This window comes from Pelophylax lessonae (assembly GCF_965119305.1).
Source record: "Pelophylax lessonae genome assembly, chromosome: 1".
Classification (NCBI taxonomy): domain Eukaryota; kingdom Metazoa; phylum Chordata; class Amphibia; order Anura; family Ranidae; genus Pelophylax; species Pelophylax lessonae.
This window is the reverse complement of record NC_138768.1, coordinates 598,113,055-598,135,956: the sequence shown is the minus strand read 5'-3', so window position 1 is coordinate 598,135,956 and position 22,902 is coordinate 598,113,055. Positions and strand designations below refer to the sequence as shown.

The 22,902-nt window shown below is 42.5% G+C and overlaps 1 protein-coding gene across 1 annotated transcript in view; it reads left to right on the top strand.

Annotated features, from left to right (window-relative positions):
• Positions 1 to 22,902, top strand: part of EMCN (endomucin) — a gene marked incomplete at its 3' end in the record, with an annotated part of 222,723 nt that overhangs the window by 150,991 nt on the left and 48,830 nt on the right. The window contains exon 7 of the mRNA XM_082243550.1: positions 1,904 to 1,972. Coding sequence (XP_082099676.1) covers positions 1,904 to 1,972 — 69 coding nt within the window. The remainder of the gene's footprint in view (positions 1 to 1,903; positions 1,973 to 22,902) is intronic.

Here is a 22,902-nt window from a genome sequence, read left to right as displayed (position 1 = left end):
ATGGCTATATAAAAAGCTGCAAAGACCGGAGCCGGCATAATCATGGGAGACATAGTTGGAGGAGGACCGAAGGGAGAAGACCAGAGGAAGAAGACCAGAGGAAAAAGATCGGAGGGGAGAAGTACAGAGGGAGAAGACCAGAGGAAGAAGATCGGAGGGGAGAAGACCGGAGGAAGATTTTTAATAAAGGACTTCTCAAAACCATCTCCTATCATTATTTACATACACTGCCTTTTTTTTGGGGTGAATGGGTAGGGGTACAACTCACTCACATAGGGAGTACAACTCACTCACATAGGGAGGGGGTTCGGGATCTGGGGGCCCCCTTGTTAAAGGTGGCTTCCAGATTCCAATAAGCTCCCTGCCCGCAGACCCCCACAACCACCGCCCAGGGTTGTCGGGAAGAGGCCCTTGTTCTCATCAATATGGGAACAAGGTGCTTTGGGGTGGGGGTGCAGAGACCCCCTTTCCCAAAGCATCCACCTCCCCATGTTGAGGGTGTGGCCTGGTATGGTCCAGGAGGGGGTGGGGCCGCTTGCTTGTCCCCTCCCCTTTCCTGACATGCCGGGCTGCATGCTCAGATAAGGGTCTGGTATGGATTTTGGGGGGGACCCTACGTTGATTTTTCGGCCTGGGGCTCCCCTCAAAATCCACACCAGACCTGAAGGGCCTGGTTTGGAACCTGGGGGGAACCCCAACGTCATTTTTTTCCATTTTGGTGTGGAGTTCCCCCTCAAGATCCTCAGAGCACAAGTCGCACCACAAGTCGGATTATCCTGATCCGACTTGTGATGCGACTTCCATTCAAATCAATGGGCTCCCATAGGGAACCATTGATTTTCACATTAAAAAAAAAACTTATAACGTGGCTTAATGCTGTATAAGCAACGTTTAGCAGCATCAGATGGTTTTACAGCTCTGACGCTGGTCATCAGAACACACAGGCCCTGGGTTTTTTTTGCAGCTTAAATTGCAGCCTATGCCACTTTGAGCGCCTAAAAGCCTGTGTGTACATGAGGCCATAGAATAACATGAAGGGGCGTTTTTAAGCTGCAAAAAAAAAAAGTCTGACGCTCCTACAATCAGCTGCAAAAACACCCTGTGTGCATGAGGCCCTACTGCTATAACCGTGCCTCAAGTTGTGAGAAATTGAGCTTCTTTTTGCAGACACATTTCTCGTGGTGCCTGCAAAAATAAATATAACATATATTCTAAGGCGAGTCCATTAGGAGGTCAGTAGTGATAAAATACTTAGGTCAAAGCAGAAGTCCATTTAAAAAAAGAAAAAAAAATGAGCCAATAAAATTAGTGTGAGGAGATCTTTTTTAAAGGCGCTGTTGCCTTTTTAAAGGGCCCCAAGAAGTGACAAACATCCTTCATCAGCTGTGGATGAGGGGTGTTTTTGGGGTTTTGTGGGTTCAAAAAAATTAGATATTCACTGCATTGGTGTGGTGGTATTCATCATAATATTTTTTCTCTTTGTAGAAAAAAAACAGTTCTGTTTAAGTGGCATAAAGTCCCAACCCCAAAAGTTGAAATGGGTCATAGGTTTTTATGGCCAGATCTAAAATGGCTAAACATAGAAGAATTTTGGAAGATGCTAGTGTAATTTTAGTTTTGTTTCAATCTGTGTTTTTGGTTTAACCAACTGACTTTAAACACACAAAGACGCTAGATATACCATGCTAAAAAATTAGAAAATTTGTGGAAAAGGCTTCTAAAAGAAAAGGACATGTGATAAATTTGCATTGTTCTTTTTGATAGAACCAATAGTAAATTCCCCTAAAAGCTAATGGTACACCATTCTTCTCTAAATAAGACAAATTTAAACTATACTCTGTAATAAATTATAGTAATTTGCATAAATTGACTTATTTATTTTATTTTATTTTTTTTCCACTAGAATTTCCCAGTAATGAAACAATTACAATTCCAAGTGGTGAATCACAAAAATCCACAATAACTGACGAAGGTAAGCATCGTCGGAATACAAGCTCATGGATTAAAAGAGAATTGGATTTTGGGTAGACTAGAGGGACAGGGCTGAGTCCTTCATTTAAATCTGTAATCTTTATCAAATTTTTCAGATAGACATTTGTTAAAGCAAACCACATAGTATAGTGAAGAATCAACGTGGGGAGGGTGGTGGGTTGGTTGACAGATGCATGCTGTATGGCGTTCCCTCTACTATATATTCTATAACAAGCTTTAGCTTGAAAACTAAACTCACTTTTTAACAATTATGCTGAGGTCCTGAAGACCTGTAAGACCTGATAGGAGTTTGAACCCTACCTCTTTCCATCCAAAACATGAAATCCGCTTTCAGTAGTGTTCTAACAAACCAGAATTTCTATACCTATTTATATACCTATTTATAACTGTTCTTTACTAGATGACATCATACCACAAACTAATTTCAGATGGAATCAAATAATTTATAAAGTCAACAAATGATAAAAATGATATATATGTATATAGTCAGTCAAGCTGCTAATGTTCCTTCCATAGGAATGAGTATGAATTTAGAAAGCTGCATTCTGTTTAAAGGTCACCTCTTTTTTTTTTTTTTAAGAAAAATTAATTTATGTACTATGAATAAAAATAAGTGTTTCATTCCTTTCTGACATTCGACTACAGCTCTTTGATGAAGCAAAGCATGCTGGATTATTTCTGCTACCAATAAAGACAGTAAAATACACATTCCTCATCCCTTAGGTTACAGCTAAAGAGGATGTTGCCTTCTAGCATATGTAAACAAATTATGATAGAAAGAAAAGCTTGTGGCATTCTTAGCTGTTTATGGTCACCATAGGCTAGATAATCGTTATGTTTTAAGCACAAAACAAATTGTCGTTTTGGCACTATTAACAAAAAAGTGATAAAAAAAGAGAACCATAAAGCTGAATTCCAGGTATGGTCATTTTTACAATAATACATGGGTCTAACTTTGACCAATGTAATTATGTCTGTGCCATTCCTGTGGAATCCCAGTTGATTCCCATAGGCCTCGCTACTACAGTGATTTCCAATGAATGCACAGCACTATCTGATTGCAAGAGTTGGAGAGGAAGGGTGGTGCCATTCATTGAGAAAATGCAAAGTTTACTCTGAATAATACTCATGCTAAGTGGGAAATCTCTTATCTTTGATAAGCAGTAGGGCAGCTGCTCAGCAGGGAACCTGGAGGCTAGCAGCAATCACTGTACTGTGGGTGGTGGAGGAGATATTTTTTTAAAGCACTGTTGACTTTTTTATGGGCCTTAAGAAGTAAGAAACATCCCTCATCAGCTGTCAGTACATCAATTTAAAACATTTAGATATTCACTGCTTTGGTGTGGTGGTATTTACTATAATATTTTCTCTTTATGGAGAAAAACAGTTCTGTTAGACAAACAAAGTTTTTAAATTGGCATAAAGGCACCATTTAGATACACCACCTCAAAAGGTTGAAACCTACACTGGCTAGCCAAAAAAAAGTACACAACAACAAAAAAAGGTCACACACTGGAATATTTTGTTGGCTTTGATTACGGCACGCATTTTCTGTGCCATTGTTTCGATAAGCTTCTGCAATGTCACAAGATTTATTTCCGTCCAGTGTTGCATTACTTTTTCACCAAGATCTTGTATTGATGATGGGAGAGTTGGACCACTGTGCAAAGTCTTCTCCAGCACATCCCAAAGATTGTTTATGGGGTTAAGTTCTGGACTCTGTGGTGGCCAATCCATGTGTGAAAATGATGTCTCATGCCCCATGAACCACTCTTTCACAATTTGAGCCAGATGAATCCTGGCATTGTCATCTTGGAATATGCCCGTGCCATCAGGGAAGAAAAAATCCATTGATGGAATAACCTTGTCATTCAGTATATTCAGGTAGTCAGCTGACCTCATTCTTTTGGCACATGCAGTAACTATCCAATAGGAGGCAGTAACTATCCAATAGGATAGTTACTGCATGCTTAGTTTAGTTAGTTGCTTAGTTAATTCCATACTTTTTTTTGGCTGGGCAGTGTACTATAAGTTTTTATTGTCAGATCTAAAAAGTTAAAGATTTTTGGACCACACTCCTGTAATTTTATATTTGTTTCCATCTGTATTTTTGGTTGAACCAACTGACTTTGAACAAACACAGATGCTAGATATATCACACAGAAAAATGGATTAATGGGTGGAAAGGGCTCCTAAAAGAAAGGGACGTGTGATAAATTGACTTTGTTCTTTTTGATTGAACCAATAGTAAATTCCCCTAATGGTTAATGTTACACTGTTCTAAATTGCATGCATTTGTTTATTTTTATTTATTTATTTTTACTTTTTTTTTTCTACAAGTTACCAATAAAGAACCAAGTGCAGGGCCAGGTGATAAACCACAAACAACCCCTGCAATAAACTCTGAAGGTAAGCTTCATCTGAATCCAGCATTATGAATTAAAGGAAAATTGGACTTTGGGTAGAACACAGGGATATGGCAGAGTCCTTCATTTGGGTCTGTTGCAGTCCTGTCTCAAATTCATCATCTGCCAGGCGAAACTTTTCACATAGACAATTGTTAAAGTACACCATATAGTATCACAGAGAATCAGTGTGGGAGGTTGGGGGGTTGGTTGACAGATACATGCTGTATGACTTTTCCTCTACTATATTTTCTATAGCAGTGGTCTCCAAAATGCGGCCCAGGGGCCAGATGCGGCCCTATGTTTGCTTTTATCCAGCCCTTGGGGCACTATTTCATCCACCGGTACCAACAATAGAGCATAGTTCACCCCACTGACACCAGTGAAGGGGCACAATTTCTCCCAATGACACCAACAATGGGGCCCAGTGAAAACAATGATGGGGCATTGTCTTTTCCCACTGATGTCTGGACCTTTTCTACTCCCATTGATCACAGTGCGGCCCCCCTGAAGTCTGAAGGACAGTAAACTGGCCCTTTTTAAGCAAGTTTGGAGACCCCTGCTCTATAGTAAACTTGAAAACTAAACTCACTTATTAACATTCATGCTGAGGCCCTGGAGAGCTGTAAGACCCGATAGAAGTTTGAACCCTACCTCATTCCATTCAAAACATGAAATCCGCTTTCAGTAATGTTCTGCTCTAACAAACCAGAATTATTATCAGCAGTAGTCAATTTCATGATTTATATACCTATTTGTAATTGTTCTCTACTAGATGACATCATATCACAAAACAATTTCAGATTAAATAAAATAATTTATCAGGCACACACATGATAAAACTGATACTTGTATATGTATACAGTCAGTCAAGCTACTGCATTTCCATCCATACAGATCATGCTGTACAATATTACATTATGTACAGTAAGATTGTAGAAAGCTGCATTCTTTTTAAAGGTCATCTCTTTATTTTTAAAGAAATCGTCATTTATGTACTACGAAAAAATAATAGTTTCATTCCTTTCTGACATTCAACTCTGGCTTTTTGATGAAGCAAAGCATGCTGGATTATTTCTGCTACCAATACAGTAAAAGAAACATTCCTCATTTCTTAGGTTATAGCTAAATGGTGCTGCCTTCTAGCATGGGTGAACAGATAATGGTAGAAAGAAAAGATTGTGGCATTCTTAGCTGCTGTTATCACCATAGGTTATATAATCTTTATGTTTAGGCACAAGACACAATTACATTTTGACAGTATCAACTAAAAAAGTAATAAGAAAAAAGAACCTTAATATATATGTGCAGATCTCATAATAGTAAGATCTGGGTCAGTTCCTGAGAAGTGCAGCAAAAACCTGATATTATAGTATGTAACTTCAGGCACTAGTAAGGCACTAGAGTATTTAGAATCGCTTGATGCAGCTACCGGTGCTCTTCTTCACATCGACTACAACGTGCCCGGTCTTTACCTGGTAGAGAATGTAGAGTACAGTTCTACAATTTGTTTTGCAAAATATATATACATCATAACTTAACATAATGTTCCACTTTGGACTTTTACAATAAGATCACAATGTGCACTAAAAGCTGGCATAGAACATTTTCAGTTCTTGTCTGTGTTTGTGTTAGTGCAGTCTGGAGGCAACCATCCAGACTTCACTGATATAAATGCCGACACACACTGAAAGCTTGCTATAGCACTTTTTCCTCTACTTAGTCAGTCACTCTTCTGCATGTCCAAGCCCTGAAAGAACAAGGCTTCTGTTATCTTTTCCCTGAAACATGTTGGCTTTCAAGGTCTCTCAGTGGGTTGAGGAAACACTAGTTTAGCAACCTTTGAACTGCTATTTTGATACTACTAAACCTACAGTTCTCCGTATCATCAGAAAGTTAGAAATTCCTTAGATCCAGGGCTACCCATGACCAAAACATTTGTGTATATGGATAATCGACATGTGTATATATAATTATATATATATTGTAATTAACTGAAGCAGCACCAGCAATAGCTTGAACAGACAGTTGCTAACACCTACGGGAAAACACAAATATGAGCTTCTCCTCTATTATTCTCCCCTTCTCTTGTCTTTGCATCTCTGACATCAACAGTGTGGTGAGTCAGACAGTAAACTTATTCTTCCCACCATGTCCTATCACAAGCTGGGCTCAAAGAAATGATGGTCCTGAGGTGCTTTAGTACACACCATTTACACACGCACACCATTTACACACACACCATTTGACACACGCAGTATTTACACACACCATTAACTTACAGTGGTGTTTAACCTCTTGCCAACCAGGCCATTGCCAAATGATGGCTACAGCGTGGTTTGCTTATTCTGGGAGGGTGTACAATCATGTCCTCCCAGAATCGCGCTTCCCGCAAGTGTCTGTGCTCGCTGGGTGCACAGGACCTGGCACACCACGGATGGTGGTAAAGGACCAATGACACTAGCCCCTTAACCAAGTGATGATCGCTCTGTCCAATGATGGAGTGATCAGTTGTCAACCAACCAACACATGTCCGGTTCAGTTCTCTCCTCGCACGCTGTACACAGCGATCGGTACAGCGCGCGAGGAGAGGAGGGAGGCTGAAGCACCGCTCATCCCCTTTCTCCTCCATGCCTCAATGATACCTCAGTCATGCCTCAATCATGCCCATCCATGCCTCAATCATGTAAAAACAAAAACTGTGAATCAGCGCTTATGATATTATAGATAAGCAGCTAGCAAAGAAGTGTAAAATATATGTATACTAAAATACAATAAAAAAGGGGGGGGGGATGCGGCGCTTAAAATCAATAAATTGCAAAACTAATAAAGTGCAACAATTACATACATTATCCCCATGAGGGGATTATAACAAATCATGTGATAAATGTTCATTCACAAGATGTAGTAAAGTGCATGAATAAATCCCGGTGCAGATGATTAAAAACAGGGTTCATAAACGTTGCTGTGTCCACCACCAATGAATGAAATACAAACTCACCAGAGCCAGGTGCTGTCTAAATTATAGGAGAGCAATAAGGTATTATTCAACAGGCCTTGTGATCTTTGGACATCTGGATATTCAGCGACATCCGGCCTCAGGAACAGTCTCCAAAAGGTTTATCAATTCAACACGTCACATGAGAGTTAAAAATGAAAAAAAGAAGAGGCTCATGGTGTAATTTGAAGAGATATCAAAAAATGTAATAAAAATTGTATCTTTGTAACACTGACATAAAATACAGTGTACATAAATAATAGAAAATATACAATAAAATCAAACAGTATAAGGACTCACTTCAAGAGCCACCACTACAAGATGGAGTGATGGCTGGACCTTAGGCGTTTGAGATAATAGCTCTATGGCCGTTTCGCATTCCACGCCTCAACAGGAGCTTTGCAACCCGGTGTTACAAAAATACAATTTTTATTAAATTTTTAAATATCTCTTCATACTACACCATGAGCTTCTTCCTTTTTCATTTTTAACTCTCATGTGACGTGTTGAGTTAATAAACCTTTTGGAGACTGTAGATCACGAGGCCTGTTGAATAATACCTTATTGCTGTCCTATAATTTAGACAGCACCTGGCACTGGTGAGTTTGTAATTCATTCATTGGTGGTGGACATAGCAAGGTTTATTAACCCTCTTTTTCATCATCTGCACATGAACTTTATTACATCTTTTGAATGAACATTTATCACATGATTTGTTATTATCCCCTCACGGGGATAATGTATGTAATCGTTGCACTTTATTAGTTTTGCAGCTCATGCCTCAATCATACCAACCGCTTGGGGACGCAGTGACGCTACTCCTGATGACGTCTTCATGACGAAACGCATAGAGCATCACTGCATCACTTCCGCCTTTCTGATACACACTTCCAGATCGCGTGGAACGCTATGCGTTACGGAAGTCCCACAGAGCGGCCGTTCTCCCGTCTTTTACTCTGTTTTGAATGCCCGATGTTTTTCATTTAAATGTGAGTACTTATTTCATTAAACTTGGATAATTTTAAAATACAGTACTGCACTATATGAGTTTTTTCTCCACATATGTTACCTGGATCACACCTGGGATTTTGAGGTATACAGTACACGATCCCCAGTACTGTTTACATCCATCTGATAGGACCCTTACTGAGGCCACTAATACCTGAGGAACCGCTTGATTACCAGGGAAAAATATTGAAGCCAAATTTATACAGGCCCATTACCCCTGTAGGGGTACCTACATCTGGTAAGTGCGGTCCTGGGAGAGTGGGGAGCACCTTGACCCACCACACCGGCCACACTTAAGGATCCACTGGAGACGTATAGATCACCACTGCTGTGAAGTCACACTGCTATTAATTGCACTGAAGCACCTTTTTTTCATGCATTTTGGGACTATTATTTATTATCACACACCACCCTGCACTGGAATTTTTTAGTTGTGCGATTTGGACTTTACCTAGTTTTGCCATTATTAGTTTCACATATTTAATGTTTCACGTTTTCTCCTTTGCGATTTAACTGCATCAATTTTTTGCAATTATTTATCTATTGTCACTATATTATGGACACTAATGTTTCTGCCTGCACATCCACTTTTTAGAGGTTTTTCTTAATATATTGAAGCGCATTAGCACTTTATAGTTGGATTTGTAATTTTATCACTATTCATTGATTTCTAACTTAATCTCTCAGTCACCTTAACATATTTGCACATATTTATATCACACCGAAAGTCACTCATTTATGTATTCATTTTTCATATATTTATTGTATGTGTGAAGTTTGCATGTGCTCTTCATAATTTAGGGTGCATATATTTATCTACCTCATACAAGGCTGATTTGACCTTGGATACAATAAGCCCTAGGATTGTCTTTCTTTTTCTATTGGCAGCGCCACCCACCTCCCTTTATTTTCGAACAATGACAAATGTTTTCCCTGTTATCTTTATTCTCATCTATGTAGATTTGCTTATCCAGATGCTTTGTACACGCAAAGAATTTCGGCCGTTTGCAGACTGAACGATTATTCGTCAGTCGAAAGCGAATTGGCCACTATTAGGGTTGAGCGAACACCTAGATGTCCGTGTTCGACGGGTTCGGCCGAACTTTAAAAAAAAGTCCGGGTCCGTGTCCCGGACTTTTACCGAACTTTTCCCGGACACCGAACCCCATTGAAGTCAATGGGGACCCGAACTTTAAGGCACTAAAATGGCTCTAAAACACCAAAGGAAAGGGCTAGAGTGCTGCAAATGGCAGCAAAACGTAATTAAGAGCATGGCAAGTGCTCTGCAAACAAATGTGGATAGGGAAATAACTTAAAACAACAAAAAAAAACAGAAAAATAAAACAATGTTCTTCTTCATCTCTGAAGGACGAGGCCCATATGGAGTAGGAGGGAGGTTAAGGTGGTGGTGGATGTGGCGGTGACATAGGCGTGCGCACAGGGTGTGCTGGGTGTGCCTGGGCACACCCTAATCACCTAGGGCACATAGCATTGCCAGTGAGGAGATGGGAAAGATCTCCCTGGGACCTGCTCTGCTCTATTTCTCCTTGCCTACAGGTACATGGCCCCGATACATTACTCTCCCTGCTGGCAAACACATGCATGTGTATTTCAACTTTGGGGTGCACACCTTAATGCAATAGGCTGCGCACACCTATGGGCGGTGTAGGTGGAAGCGGCGGTGGAGGAGGACCAGGGCCGGATTAACAGCATCATGGGCTTGGTGCTGAGGATTTTGAAGGGCCTTAGGGCCGTGCCTTGCCATGCACCCAGAGGAGGAAGGGTGCAGCCATGCATGCCTAATTCAACATGGGATGCTGTCTCTGAAGCCCATAAACACATCCATGCATCGCCAACTGTCCCTCCTTGTCCGGCCTTCACGCTGTGTGGGGAGGTTCTGAGGGTGCTGCCTGGGGAAGCGAGCATAGAAGCCAGACTTCTGTGTTTACAAGTGACAGAAGAGCGGTAACAGTGAATATGGCCAACCCGGGGCCTATATAAAAGGTAGGGGCCTGGAGCTGCAGCTCCAATAGCCCCTACATTAATCTGGCCCTGAGGAGGAGGACGAGGTAGCCAACACTGCTTCTTTTCACAAATTTTAAATGAGGGTACACCCCAAAAGAGTGAGAAAGAGCAAAAATGGAACAATGGGTGGGTAAGGTCGGTATCCATTGCTATTCTGCATAAGGTACGGAAAAGTCCCGTGGGATCCATGCCTGGTTCATTTTAATGAACGTGAGCTTGTCCACATTGTCTCTGGACAGGCGGCTGCTCTTGTCTGTTATAACGCCCCCAGCCGTGCTAAATACCCGTTCAGATAATACACTGGCTGCAGGGCACGCCAGCACCTCCAAGGCGTAAAGGGCAAGCTCAGGCCATGTGCCCAATTTGGAGACCCAGAAGTTGAAGGGGGCAGACCCGTCATTCACTACATGTAGGCGTGTGCACACATACTGCTCCACCATGTTGGTAAAATGCTGCCTCCTGCTAAGACGTTCCATCTGAGCTGCTGGTGCTGCTGTTTGTTGTGGCGTGCTGACAAAGCTTTTCCACATTTCGGCCATGCTAACCCTGCCTTCTGAGGTGCTGGCGGTGCCCTGGTTGCGTTGGCGACCTCCTCCTCCTCCTCCTCTGCCTTGTGCTTCCACTGTGGCCCCGCTGTCAGATGGGAATGCCAGCAGCATGGCGTCTACCAGCGTGCGCTTGTACTCGCGCATCTTGCGATCGCGCTCCAGTGAGTGAATTAAGGACGGTACGTTGTCCTTGTAACGGGGATCCAGCAGCGTGGCCACCCAGTAATCAGCACAAGTTAGAATGTGGGCAACTCGGCGGTCGTTGTGGAGACACTGCAGCATGTAATCGCTCATGTGTGCCAGGCTGCCCAGAGGCAACGAAAGGCTGTCCTCTGTGGGAGGTGTATGGTCCGTGTCCTCTGTATCCCCCCAGCCACGCACCAGTGATGGCCATGAGCTGGCCTGGGTGCCACCCTGCTGTGAACATGGTTCCATCTCCTCCTCCAGCTCCTCCTCCTCCTCATCCTCCTCATCCTCCAGAACTGTGCCCCTGCTGGACAATTGCGTCCCTGGCGTTTGCGTGTGCAGGAACCCACCCTCGGAGCCCCTTGCGAATGACTGCCCTGAAAGCCTTGGAAATGTTACCTCTTCATCCTCCTCCTCCTCCTCATCCTGTGCCACATCCTCTTCCATCATCGCCCGAATTGTTTTTTCAAGGAGGCATAGAAGTGGGATAGTTAAGCTGAGAACGGCGTCATTGCCACTGGCCATGTTGGTGGAGTACTCAAAACAGCGCAACAAGGCACACAGGTCTCGCATGGAGGCCCAGTTAAATTAAATAGCGGAATAGAAAATATGATCCAAAAAAAGTGTATGTATATCACACGTACACAACCACACTAGGCCCCAATTACTATTGTTTGTACCCCTAAAAGGCTAGATGAGGAGTAGGGGGAGTATGGAACAGGCAGCACCCTCAAACCTTCAGAAGTATGAGATGAACCCCAACAACTTGGAAAGGTGGATCTCTCTCACACGTACCGACACAGACTATCCCGCAATTCAATTGATCCTCAAAGGTTTTTATTGAATAGCGGAATAGGAAATATGATCAAAAAAAGTGTATGTATCTCGCACGTACACAACCACACTAGGCCCCAATTACTATTGTTTGTACCCCTAAAAGGCTAGATGAGGAGTAGGGGGGGTATGGAACAGGCAGCACCCTCAAACCTTCAGAAGTATGAGATGAACCCCAACAACTTGGAAAGGTGGATCTCTCTCACACGTACCGACACAGACTATCCCGCAATTCAATTGATCCTCAAAGGTTTTTATTGAATAGCGGAATAGGAAATATGATCAAAAAAAGTGTATGTATCTCGCACGTACACAACCACACTAGGCCCCAATTACTATTGTTTGTACCCCTAAAAGGCTAGATGAGGAGTAGGGGGGGTATGGAACAGGCAGCACCCTCAAACCTTCAGAAGTATGAGATGAACCCCAACAACTTGGAAAGGTGGATCTCTCTCACACGTACCGACACAGACTATCCCGCAATTCAATTGATCCTCAAAGGTTTTTATTGAATAGCGGAATAGGAAATATGATCAAAAAAAGTGTATGTATCTCGCACGTACACAACCACACTAGGCCCCAATTACTATTGTTTGTACCCCTAAAAGGCTAGATGAGGAGTAGGGGGGGTATGGAACAGGCAGCACCCTCAAACCTTCAGAAGTATGAGATGAACCCCAACAACTTGGAAAGGTGGATCTCTCTCACACGTACCGACACAGACTATCCCGCAATTCAATTGATCCTCAAAGGTTTTTATTGAATAGCGGAATAGGAAATATGATCAAAAAAAGTGTATGTATCTCGCACGTACACAACCACACTAGGCCCCAATTACTATTGTTTGTACCCCTAAAAGGCTAGATGAGGAGTAGGGGGGGTATGGAACAGGCAGCACCCTCAAACCTTCAGAAGTATGAGATGAACCCCAACAACTTGGAAAGGTGGATCTCTCTCACACGTACCGACACAGACTATCCCGCAATTCAATTGATCCTCAAAGGTTTTTATTGAATAGCGGAATAGGAAATATGATCAAAAAAAGTGTATGTATCTCGCACGTACACAACCACACTAGGCCCCAATTACTATTGTTTGTACCCCTAAAAGGCTAGATGAGGAGTAGGGGGGGTATGGAACAGGCAGCACCCTCAAACCTTCAGAAGTATGAGATGAACCCCAACAACTTGGAAAGGTGGATCTCTCTCACACGTACCGACACAGACTATCCCGCAATTCAATTGATCCTCAAAGGTTTTTATTGAATAGCGGAATAGGAAATATGATCAAAAAAAGTGTATGTATCTCGCACGTACACAACCACACTAGGCCCCAATTACTATTGTTTGTACCCCTAAAAGGCTAGATGAGGAGTAGGGGGGGTATGGAACAGGCAGCACCCTCAAACCTTCAGAAGTATGAGATGAACCCCAACAACTTGGAAAGGTGGATCTCTCTCACACGTACCGACACAGACTATCCCGCAATTCAATTGATCCTCAAAGGTTTTTATTGAATAGCGGAATAGGAAATATGATCAAAAAAAGTGTATGTATCTCGCACGTACACAACCACACTAGGCCCCAATTACTATTGTTTGTACCCCTAAAAGGCTAGATGAGGAGTAGGGGGGGTATGGAACAGGCAGCACCCTCAAACCTTCAGAAGTATGAGATGAACCCCAACAACTTGGAAAGGTGGATCTCTCTCACACGTACCGACACAGACTATCCCGCAATTCAATTGATCCTCAAAGGTTTTTATTGAATAGCGGAATAGGAAATATGATCAAAAAAAGTGTATGTATCTCGCACGTACACAACCACACTAGGCCCCAATTACTATTGTTTGTACCCCTAAAAGGCTAGGAGTAGGGGGAGTATGGAACAGGCAGCACCCTCAAACCTTCAGAAGTATGAGATGAACCCCAACAACTTGGAAAGGTGGATCTCTCTCACACGTACCAACACAGACTATCCCCCAATTTAACTGATCCCCAAAGGTTTTTGATTAAATAGCGGAATAGAAAATATGATCCCAAAAAAGTGTATGTATATCACACGTACACAACCACACTAGGCCCCAATTACTATTGTTTGTACCCCTAAAAGGCTAGGAGTAGGGGGAGTATGGAACAGGCAGCACCCTCAAACCTTCAGAAGTATGAGATGAACCCCAACAACTTGGAAAGGTGGATCTCTCTCACACGTACCGACACAGACTATCCCGCAATTCAATTGATCCTCAAAGGTTTTTATTGAATAGCGGAATAGGAAATATGATCAAAAAAAGTGTATGTATCTCGCACGTACACAACCACACTAGGCCCCAATTACTATTGTTTGTACCCCTAAAAGGCTAGATGAGGAGTAGGGGGGGTATGGAACAGGCAGCACCCTCAAACCTTCAGAAGTATGAGATGAACCCCAACAACTTGGAAAGGTGGATCTCTCTCACACGTACCGACACAGACTATCCCGCAATTCAATTGATCCTCAAAGGTTTTTATTGAATAGCGGAATAGGAAATATGATCAAAAAAAGTGTATGTATCTCGCACGTACACAACCACACTAGGCCCCAATTACTATTGTTTGTACCCCTAAAAGGCTAGATGAGGAGTAGGGGGGGTATGGAACAGGCAGCACCCTCAAACCTTCAGAAGTATGAGATGAACCCCAACAACTTGGAAAGGTGGATCTCTCTCACACGTACCGACACAGACTATCCCGCAATTCAATTGATCCTCAAAGGTTTTTATTGAATAGCGGAATAGGAAATATGATCAAAAAAAGTGTATGTATCTCGCACGTACACAACCACACTAGGCCCCAATTACTATTGTTTGTACCCCTAAAAGGCTAGGAGTAGGGGGAGTATGGAACAGGCAGCACCCTCAAACCTTCAGAAGTATGAGATGAACCCCAACAACTTGGAAAGGTGGATCTCTCTCACACGTACCAACACAGACTATCCCCCAATTTAACTGATCCCCAAAGGTTTTTGATTAAATAGCGGAATAGAAAATATGATCCCAAAAAAGTGTATGTATATCACACGTACACAACCACACTAGGCCCCAATTACTATTGTTTGTACCCCTAAAAGGCTAGGAGTAGGGGGAGTATGGAACAGGCAGCACCCTCAAACCTTCAGAAGTATGAGATGAACCTCAACAACTTGGAAAGGTGGATCTCTCTCACACGTACCAACACAGACTATCCCCCAATTTAACTGATCCCCAAAGGTTTTTGATTAAATAGCGGAATAGAAAATATGATCCCAAAAAAGTGTATGTATATCACACGTACACAACCACACTAGGCCCCAATTACTATTGTTTGTACCCCTAAAAGGCTAGGAGTAGGGGGAGTATGTAACAGGCAGCACCCTCAAACCTTCAGAAGTATGAGATGAACCCCAACAACTTGGAAAGGTGGATCTCTCTCACACGTACCAACACAGACTATCCCCCAATTTAACTGATCCCCAAAGGTTTTTGATTAAATAGCGGAATAGAAAATATGATCCCAAAAAAGTGTATGTATATCACACGTACACAACCACACTAGGCCCCAATTACTATTGTTTGTACCCCTAAAAGGCTAGGAGTAGGGGGAGTATGTAACAGGCAGCACCCTCAAACCTTCAGAAGTATGAGATGAACCCCAACAACTTGGAAAGGTGGATCTCTCTCACACGTACCAACACAGACTATCCCCCAATTTAACTGATCCCCAAAGGTTTTTGATTAAATAGCGGAATAGAAAATATGATCCCAAAAAAGTGTATGTATATCACACGTACACAACCACACTAGGCCCCAATTACTATTGTTTGTACCCCTAAAAGGCTAGGAGTAGGGGGAGTATGGAACAGGCAGCACCCTCAAACCTTCAGAAGTATGAGATGAACCTCAACAACTTGGAAAGGTGGATCTCTCTCACACGTACCAACACAGACTATCCCCCAATTTAACTGATCCCCAAAGGTTTTTGATTAAATAGCGGAATAGAAAATATGATCCCAAAAAAGTGTATGTATATCACACGTACACAACCACACTAGGCCCCAATTACTATTGTTTGTACCCCTAAAAGGCTAGGAGTAGGGGGAGTATGGAACAGGCAGCACCCTCAAACCTTCAGAAGTATGAGATGAACCTCAACAACTTGGAAAGGTGGATCTCTCTCACACGTACCAACACAGACTATCCCCCAATTTAACTGATCCCCAAAGGTTTTTGATTAAATAGCGGAATAGAAAATATGATCCCAAAAAAGTGTATGTATATCACACGTACACAACCACACTAGGCCCCAATTACTATTGTTTGTACCCCTAAAAGGCTAGGAGTAGGGGGAGTATGTAACAGGCAGCACCCTCAAACCTTCAGAAGTATGAGATGAACCCCAACAACTTGGAAAGGTGGATCTCTCTCACACGTACCAACACAGACTATCCCCCAATTTAACTGATCCCCAAAGGTTTTTGATTAAATAGCGGAATAGAAAATATGATCCCAAAAAAGTGTATGTATATCACACGTACACAACCACACTAGGCCCCAATTACTATTGTTTGTACCCCTAAAAGGCTAGGAGTAGGGGGAGTATGTAACAGGCAGCACCCTCAAACCTTCAGAAGTATGAGATGAACCCCAACAACTTGGAAAGGTGGATCTCTCTCACACGTACCAACACAGACTATCCCCCAATTTAACTGATCCCCAAAGGTTTTTGATTAAATAGCGGAATAGAAAATATGATCCCAAAAAAGTGTATGTATATCACACGTACACAACCACACTAGGCCCCAATTACTATTGTTTGTACCCCTAAAAGGCTAGGAGTAGGGGGAGTATGGAACAGGCAGCACCCTCAAACCTTCAGAAGTATGAGATGAACCTCAACAACTTGGAAAGGTGGATCTCTCTCACACGTACCAACACAGACTATCCCCCAATTTAACTGATCCCCAAAGGTTTTTGATTAAATAGCGGAATAGAAAATATGATCCCAAAAAAGTGTATGTATATCACACGTACACAACCACACTAGGCCCCAATTACTATTGTTTGTACCCCTAAAAGGCTAGGAGTAGGGGGAGTATGGAACAGGCAGCACCCTCAAACCTTCAGAAGTATGAGATGAACCCCAACAACTTGGAAAGGTGGATCTCTCTCACACGTACCAACACAGACTATCCCCCAATTTAACTGATCCCCAAAGGTTTTTGATTAAATAGCGGAATAGAAAATATGATCCCAAAAAAGTGTATGTATATCACACGTACACAACCACACTAGGCCCCAATTACTATTGTTTGTACCCCTAAAAGGCTAGGAGTAGGGGGAGTATGGAACAGGCAGCACCCTCAAACCTTCAGAAGTATGAGATGAACCCCAACAACTTGGAAAGGTGGATCTCTCTCACACGTACCAACACAGACTATCCCCCAATTTAACTGATCCCCAGAGGTTTTTGATTAAATAGCGGAATAGAAAATATGATCCCAAAAAAGTGTATGTATATCACACGTACACAACCACACTAGGCCCCAATTACTATTGTTTGTACCCCTAAAAGGCTAGGAGTAGGGGGAGTATGGAACAGGCAGCACCCTCAAACCTTCAGAAGTATGAGATGAACCCCAACAACTTGGAAAGGTGGATCTCTCTCACACGTACCAACACAGACTATCCCCCAATTTAACTGATCCCCAAAGGTTTTTGATTAAATAGCGGAATAGAAAATATGATCCCAAAAAAGTGTATGTATATCACACGTACACAACCACACTAGGCCCCAATTACTATTGTTTGTACCCCTAAAAGGCTAGGAGTAGGGGGAGTATGGAACAGGCAGCACCCTTAAACCTTCAGAAGTATGAGATGAACCCCAACAACTTGGAAAGGTGGATCTCTCTCACACGTACCAACACAGACTATCCCCCAATTTAACTGATCCCCAGAGGTTTTTGATTAAATAGCGGAATAGAAAATATGATCCCAAAAAAGTGTATGTATATCACACGTACACAACCACACTAGGCCCCAATTACTATTGTTTGTACCCCTAAAAGGCTAGGAGTAGGGGGAGTATGGAACAGGCAGCACCCTCAAACCTTCAGAAGTATGAGATGAACCCCAACAACTTGGAAAGGTGGATCTCTCTCACACGTACCAACACAGACTATCCCCCAATTTAACTGATCCCCAAAGGTTTTTGATTAAATAGCGGAATAGAAAATATGATCCCAAAAAAGTGTATGTATATCACACGTACACAACCACACTAGGCCCCAATTACTATTGTTTGTACCCCTAAAAGGCTAGGAGTAGGGGGAGTATGGAACAGGCAGCACCCTCAAACCTTCAGAAGTATGAGATGAACCCCAACAACTTGGAAAGGTGGATCTCTCTCACACGTACCAACACAGACTATCCCCCAATTTAACTGATCCCCAGAGGTTTTTGATTAAATAGCGGAATAGAAAATATGATCCCAAAAAAGTGTATGTATATCACACGTACACAACCACACTAGGCCCCAATTACTATTGTTTGTACCCCTAAAAGGCTAGGAGTAGGGGGAGTATGGAACAGGCAGCACCCTCAAACCTTCAGAAGTATGAGATGAACCCCAACAACTTGGAAAGGTGGATCTCTCTCACACGTACCAACACAGACTATCCCCCAATTTAACTGATCCCCAAAGGTTTTTGATTAAATAGCGGAATAGAAAATATGATCCCAAAAAAGTGTATGTATATCACACGTACACAACCACACTAGGCCCCAATTACTATTGTTTGTACCCCTAAAAGGCTAGGAGTAGGGGGAGTATGGAACAGGCAGCACCCTCAAACCTTCAGAAGTATGAGATGAACCCCAACAACTTGGAAAGGTGGATCTCTCTCACACGTACCAACACAGACTATCCCCCAATTTAACTGATCCCCAAAGGTTTTTGATTAAATAGCGGAATAGAAAATATGATCCCAAAAAAGTGTATGTATATCACACGTACACAACCACACTAGGCCCCAATTACTATTGTTTGTACCCCTAAAAGGCTAGATGAGGAGTAGGGGGAGTATGGAACAGGCAGCACCCTCAAACCTTCAGTATGAGATTGTGTTCACTGTACCCCACAAAGATTGAGTTCACTGCACCCCACAATGATTGTGTTCACTGCACCCCACAAAGATTGTGTTCACTGCACCTCACAAAGATTGTGTTCACTGTACCCCCCAAAGATTGTGTTCACTGCACCCCACAAAGATTCTGTTCACTGTACCCCACAAAGATTGTGTTCACTGCACCCCAAAAAGATTGTGTTCACTGCACCCCAAAAAGGATGTTGTTCACTGCACCCCAAAAAGGATGTTGTTCACTCCACCCCAAAAAGATTGTGTTCACTGCACCCCACAAAGATTGTGTTCACTGCACCCCAAAAAGATTGTGTTCACTGCACCCCAAAAATGATTTTGTTCACTGCACCCCAAAAAGGATTTTGTTCACTGCACCCCAAAAAGGATGTTGTTCACTCCACCCCAAAAAGATTGTGTTCACTGCACCCCAAAAAGATTGTGTTCACTGCACCCCACAAAGGATTTTGTTCACTGCACCCCAAAAAGATTGTGTTCACTGCACCCCAAAAAGGATGTTGTTCACTGCACCCCAAAAAGGATTTTGTTCACTGCACCCCAAAAAGATTGTGTTCACTGCACCCCACAAAGGATTTTGTTCACTGCACCCCACAAAGATTGTGTTCACTGCACACCAAAAAGGATTGTGTTCACTGCACCCCAAAAAGATTTTGTTCACTGCACCCCAAAAAGATTGTGTTCACTGCAGCCCAAAAAGATTGTGTTCACTGCAGCCCAAAAAGATTGTGTTCACTGCAGCCCAAAAAGATTGTGTTCACTGCAGCCCAAAAAGATTGTGTTCACTGCAGCTCACACACAGAAAAATGGATGTGGATCACTGACACCTGCCTATCTCCAATCCCACACCACACAGCAATATCGATTGTAGTTTGTAGAACACAGTTTCCCTAAAATTCAGCAGACTCTGTCCCTAACAGGATTGAGAAGAGATCGTAGATCAGGATTGAGTGCAGACCCCACCCCCCACACAGCAATATCGATTGTAGTTTGTAGAAGACACTGACCCTATATAATTCAGCAGACTCTATCCCTAAAATGCCTACAACTCGCCCTGCCTAAACACTCCGACCTGTCCCTCAATTCTATCCGGACACAAATGGTTTTTTCCTGCCTATCTTTCCCTAATCAGCAGCCAGCACGTTGATGTGTGCTCTGTCCCTGAATCTAAGCAGCATAATGACGCCGCTGCGGCTGCCTCGAACTTATAAAGACTTGGTCACATGCTTCAGACGGCCAATCACAGCTACTGAGACATTTGCAGGCATGGCTGGGATGGCTTAAGGCACACCAGTTAAACGATTGTTGATTGGCTGTTGAAAGCCCGCCATGAAAAGAGCGCCAAAGCATGCAAAACCCGGAAATAAAACGACCGAACACGGATTTTTACCCGAACATACAGTAAAGTGTCCGTGTCCGTGTTCGGGTACAAAAAATCCAATTATTCGGTACGAACACGAATAATACAGTCCGTGTTCGCTCAACACTAGCCACTATCTTTTACATAATCATTTACATGATCATAATGATCGTTTGATAACATGCACAATACGAGTCAGAAATTCAATTTTACCATACACGTAACAACTTTTGTAGAAACTATAAAAGTTTTCGCTATGGATCCATCGGCATTAGCCGGGCACACGATCAAAATCGTCGGTAAACTTGTGTTCACTAACGGCCCGATTTTCGAACGATCTTTCCTAAAATGCCCATTTTCGGCCGAAATTCTGTGCGTGTATGGCCAGCATTAGAGTCCATTAAACACCCTGACACATTGTCTAAAGCTGGGTACACACTAAGGTTGCGTGAATACCTGTTTTGTACTAGTAAGTACGAGTGCCGATACTTGTGCTCAAGTACTCACTGATACCAATTACTGATACCTTTGCAGAGCAATTTGAGCACATACAATATAAATGGGCTCAAATCGCACTGAAAAGAATTGCATGTGATTTGAACAGCAATGCAATGTGATTCCTGTCTGAGTCACATGTGGTTTCCTGCACTGCTCCTGTGTAAACCCCAGCTTAAGTCACTATGACAAGCCTGGGTTCACACAGGAGTTGTGTGGGAAACCACATGTGGTTCAGACAAGAATCGCACTGCATTCCTGTTCAAATCACCTGTGATTATTTGCAGTGCTATTTGAGCCCATTCATTGTGTATGAGCTCAAATCACGCAAAGGTATCAGTTTCAGGTATCAGAGCATTTGAACAAATACAAGTACTCGTGCAAATGGTTAGTATTGGCACCGATACCGGTATCAGTTCAACCCTATTACACGCTATTATTTTTTTCTTTCCAGCAGTCTGAACAGATCCCTGCATCCACTCAAACAAGGTGGAAGGAGGAATCCTCCCTGCGCTATTGTACTCTGACAGCAGGACTCCTTCACTGTCAGAATACAATGATCAGCGCTGCAGCCCACTGATTGAAGGGGGTTTTCCAGCAGGACCGTTTGACAGAAGCCAATATCAGCTTCAGCTAGTTCTAGAACACCATTTACAATCTTCAGAAATCACCCCTGGGCAGCCAGGTTTTTCATTATTAGCTGCGAACCAAGCCGTCATCTAAACATAATATAAGTATCAGCGCGACTATAAACTAAAGTCCAAACTCAATATAAAAAAATCAATCAAATGCTCGCAGCCGCTATATCATAATGTGTATATCACTGTACATCCAAGGTAAATAAACAAATCGTGAGATATAGTGCTACTGACACATCATCATGTGCAAATGAGCAATAAGATGCTTAATAAATTAATTGATAAAGTGCTAGTTAACAACAAAGGTGCTAATCAGTAAGGTGCTAGAGTAATTGAATGTGCTAACCAAATAATAATGTTAGAAGTATACTGAAAATGTACACACAAGTAATAACATGTAGGTATATAGTGACACTATTCAAAAACGTGCAAAATAAGCAATAAATAACTGTGCAAAATCGATTATACTGTGCTAAGATATGTGCAATTGGTAATAAAGTGCAATAGCATCAAGTATTATAGTCCAAAATATAAGATAACAATCTCTTCAATATCCAAAAGGTGCTCAAGTGCTCAATCAAAAGATGAAACCAGTGCTCGTGATCGATCCCACCACCATAAGCAGATGGCCTCTCACTTCATAATCTGACCCGTGTTTTACCACAGGGTCACACACGCTTAATTGCTTAAGGAAATGGACAGGGTCACTCCACCGTTTTTTTGAATAATCTTTGGGGCACTGCAGGGGTAATCAGTAGGCTTGCTTCCTACTCCATACACTCGGTCAGCACCATGTGAAAAAAGGGGAGAAGGAGATCTAGTGCTCTCTGCTTGACTCGTTTTATTAAAAAAAATGCAACATGAATAAACTCACATTCTCCTGCACATATAGCTGTGCGAGCTGTACAGTCTTCTCATGCAATGAATAGGAGAGACACACAGGACCACATCCTGTGTGAACTAACGGGTCATGTCCGTTTGGAGTCTCCACCCCCTATACGCGTTGCGTCATGTGCTGTAGGCACTCAACTTCCTCAGTAGGAGTGGACAATAAACGTGATTTCTAACAGCAGCCTTGGTAATAGTACATGCTGTGTACTTTACTTGTCAATGAGAAGGACTTGCCCTGATTAAATAAAGTGCAATCCACTATCAGCAGCATATATTTACTCAGGGCATGCCTCTCTCATCACGTGCTGATCATTGGCTAAATAGAACTGCCCCCTCCAGCCCACCCAAAAGTA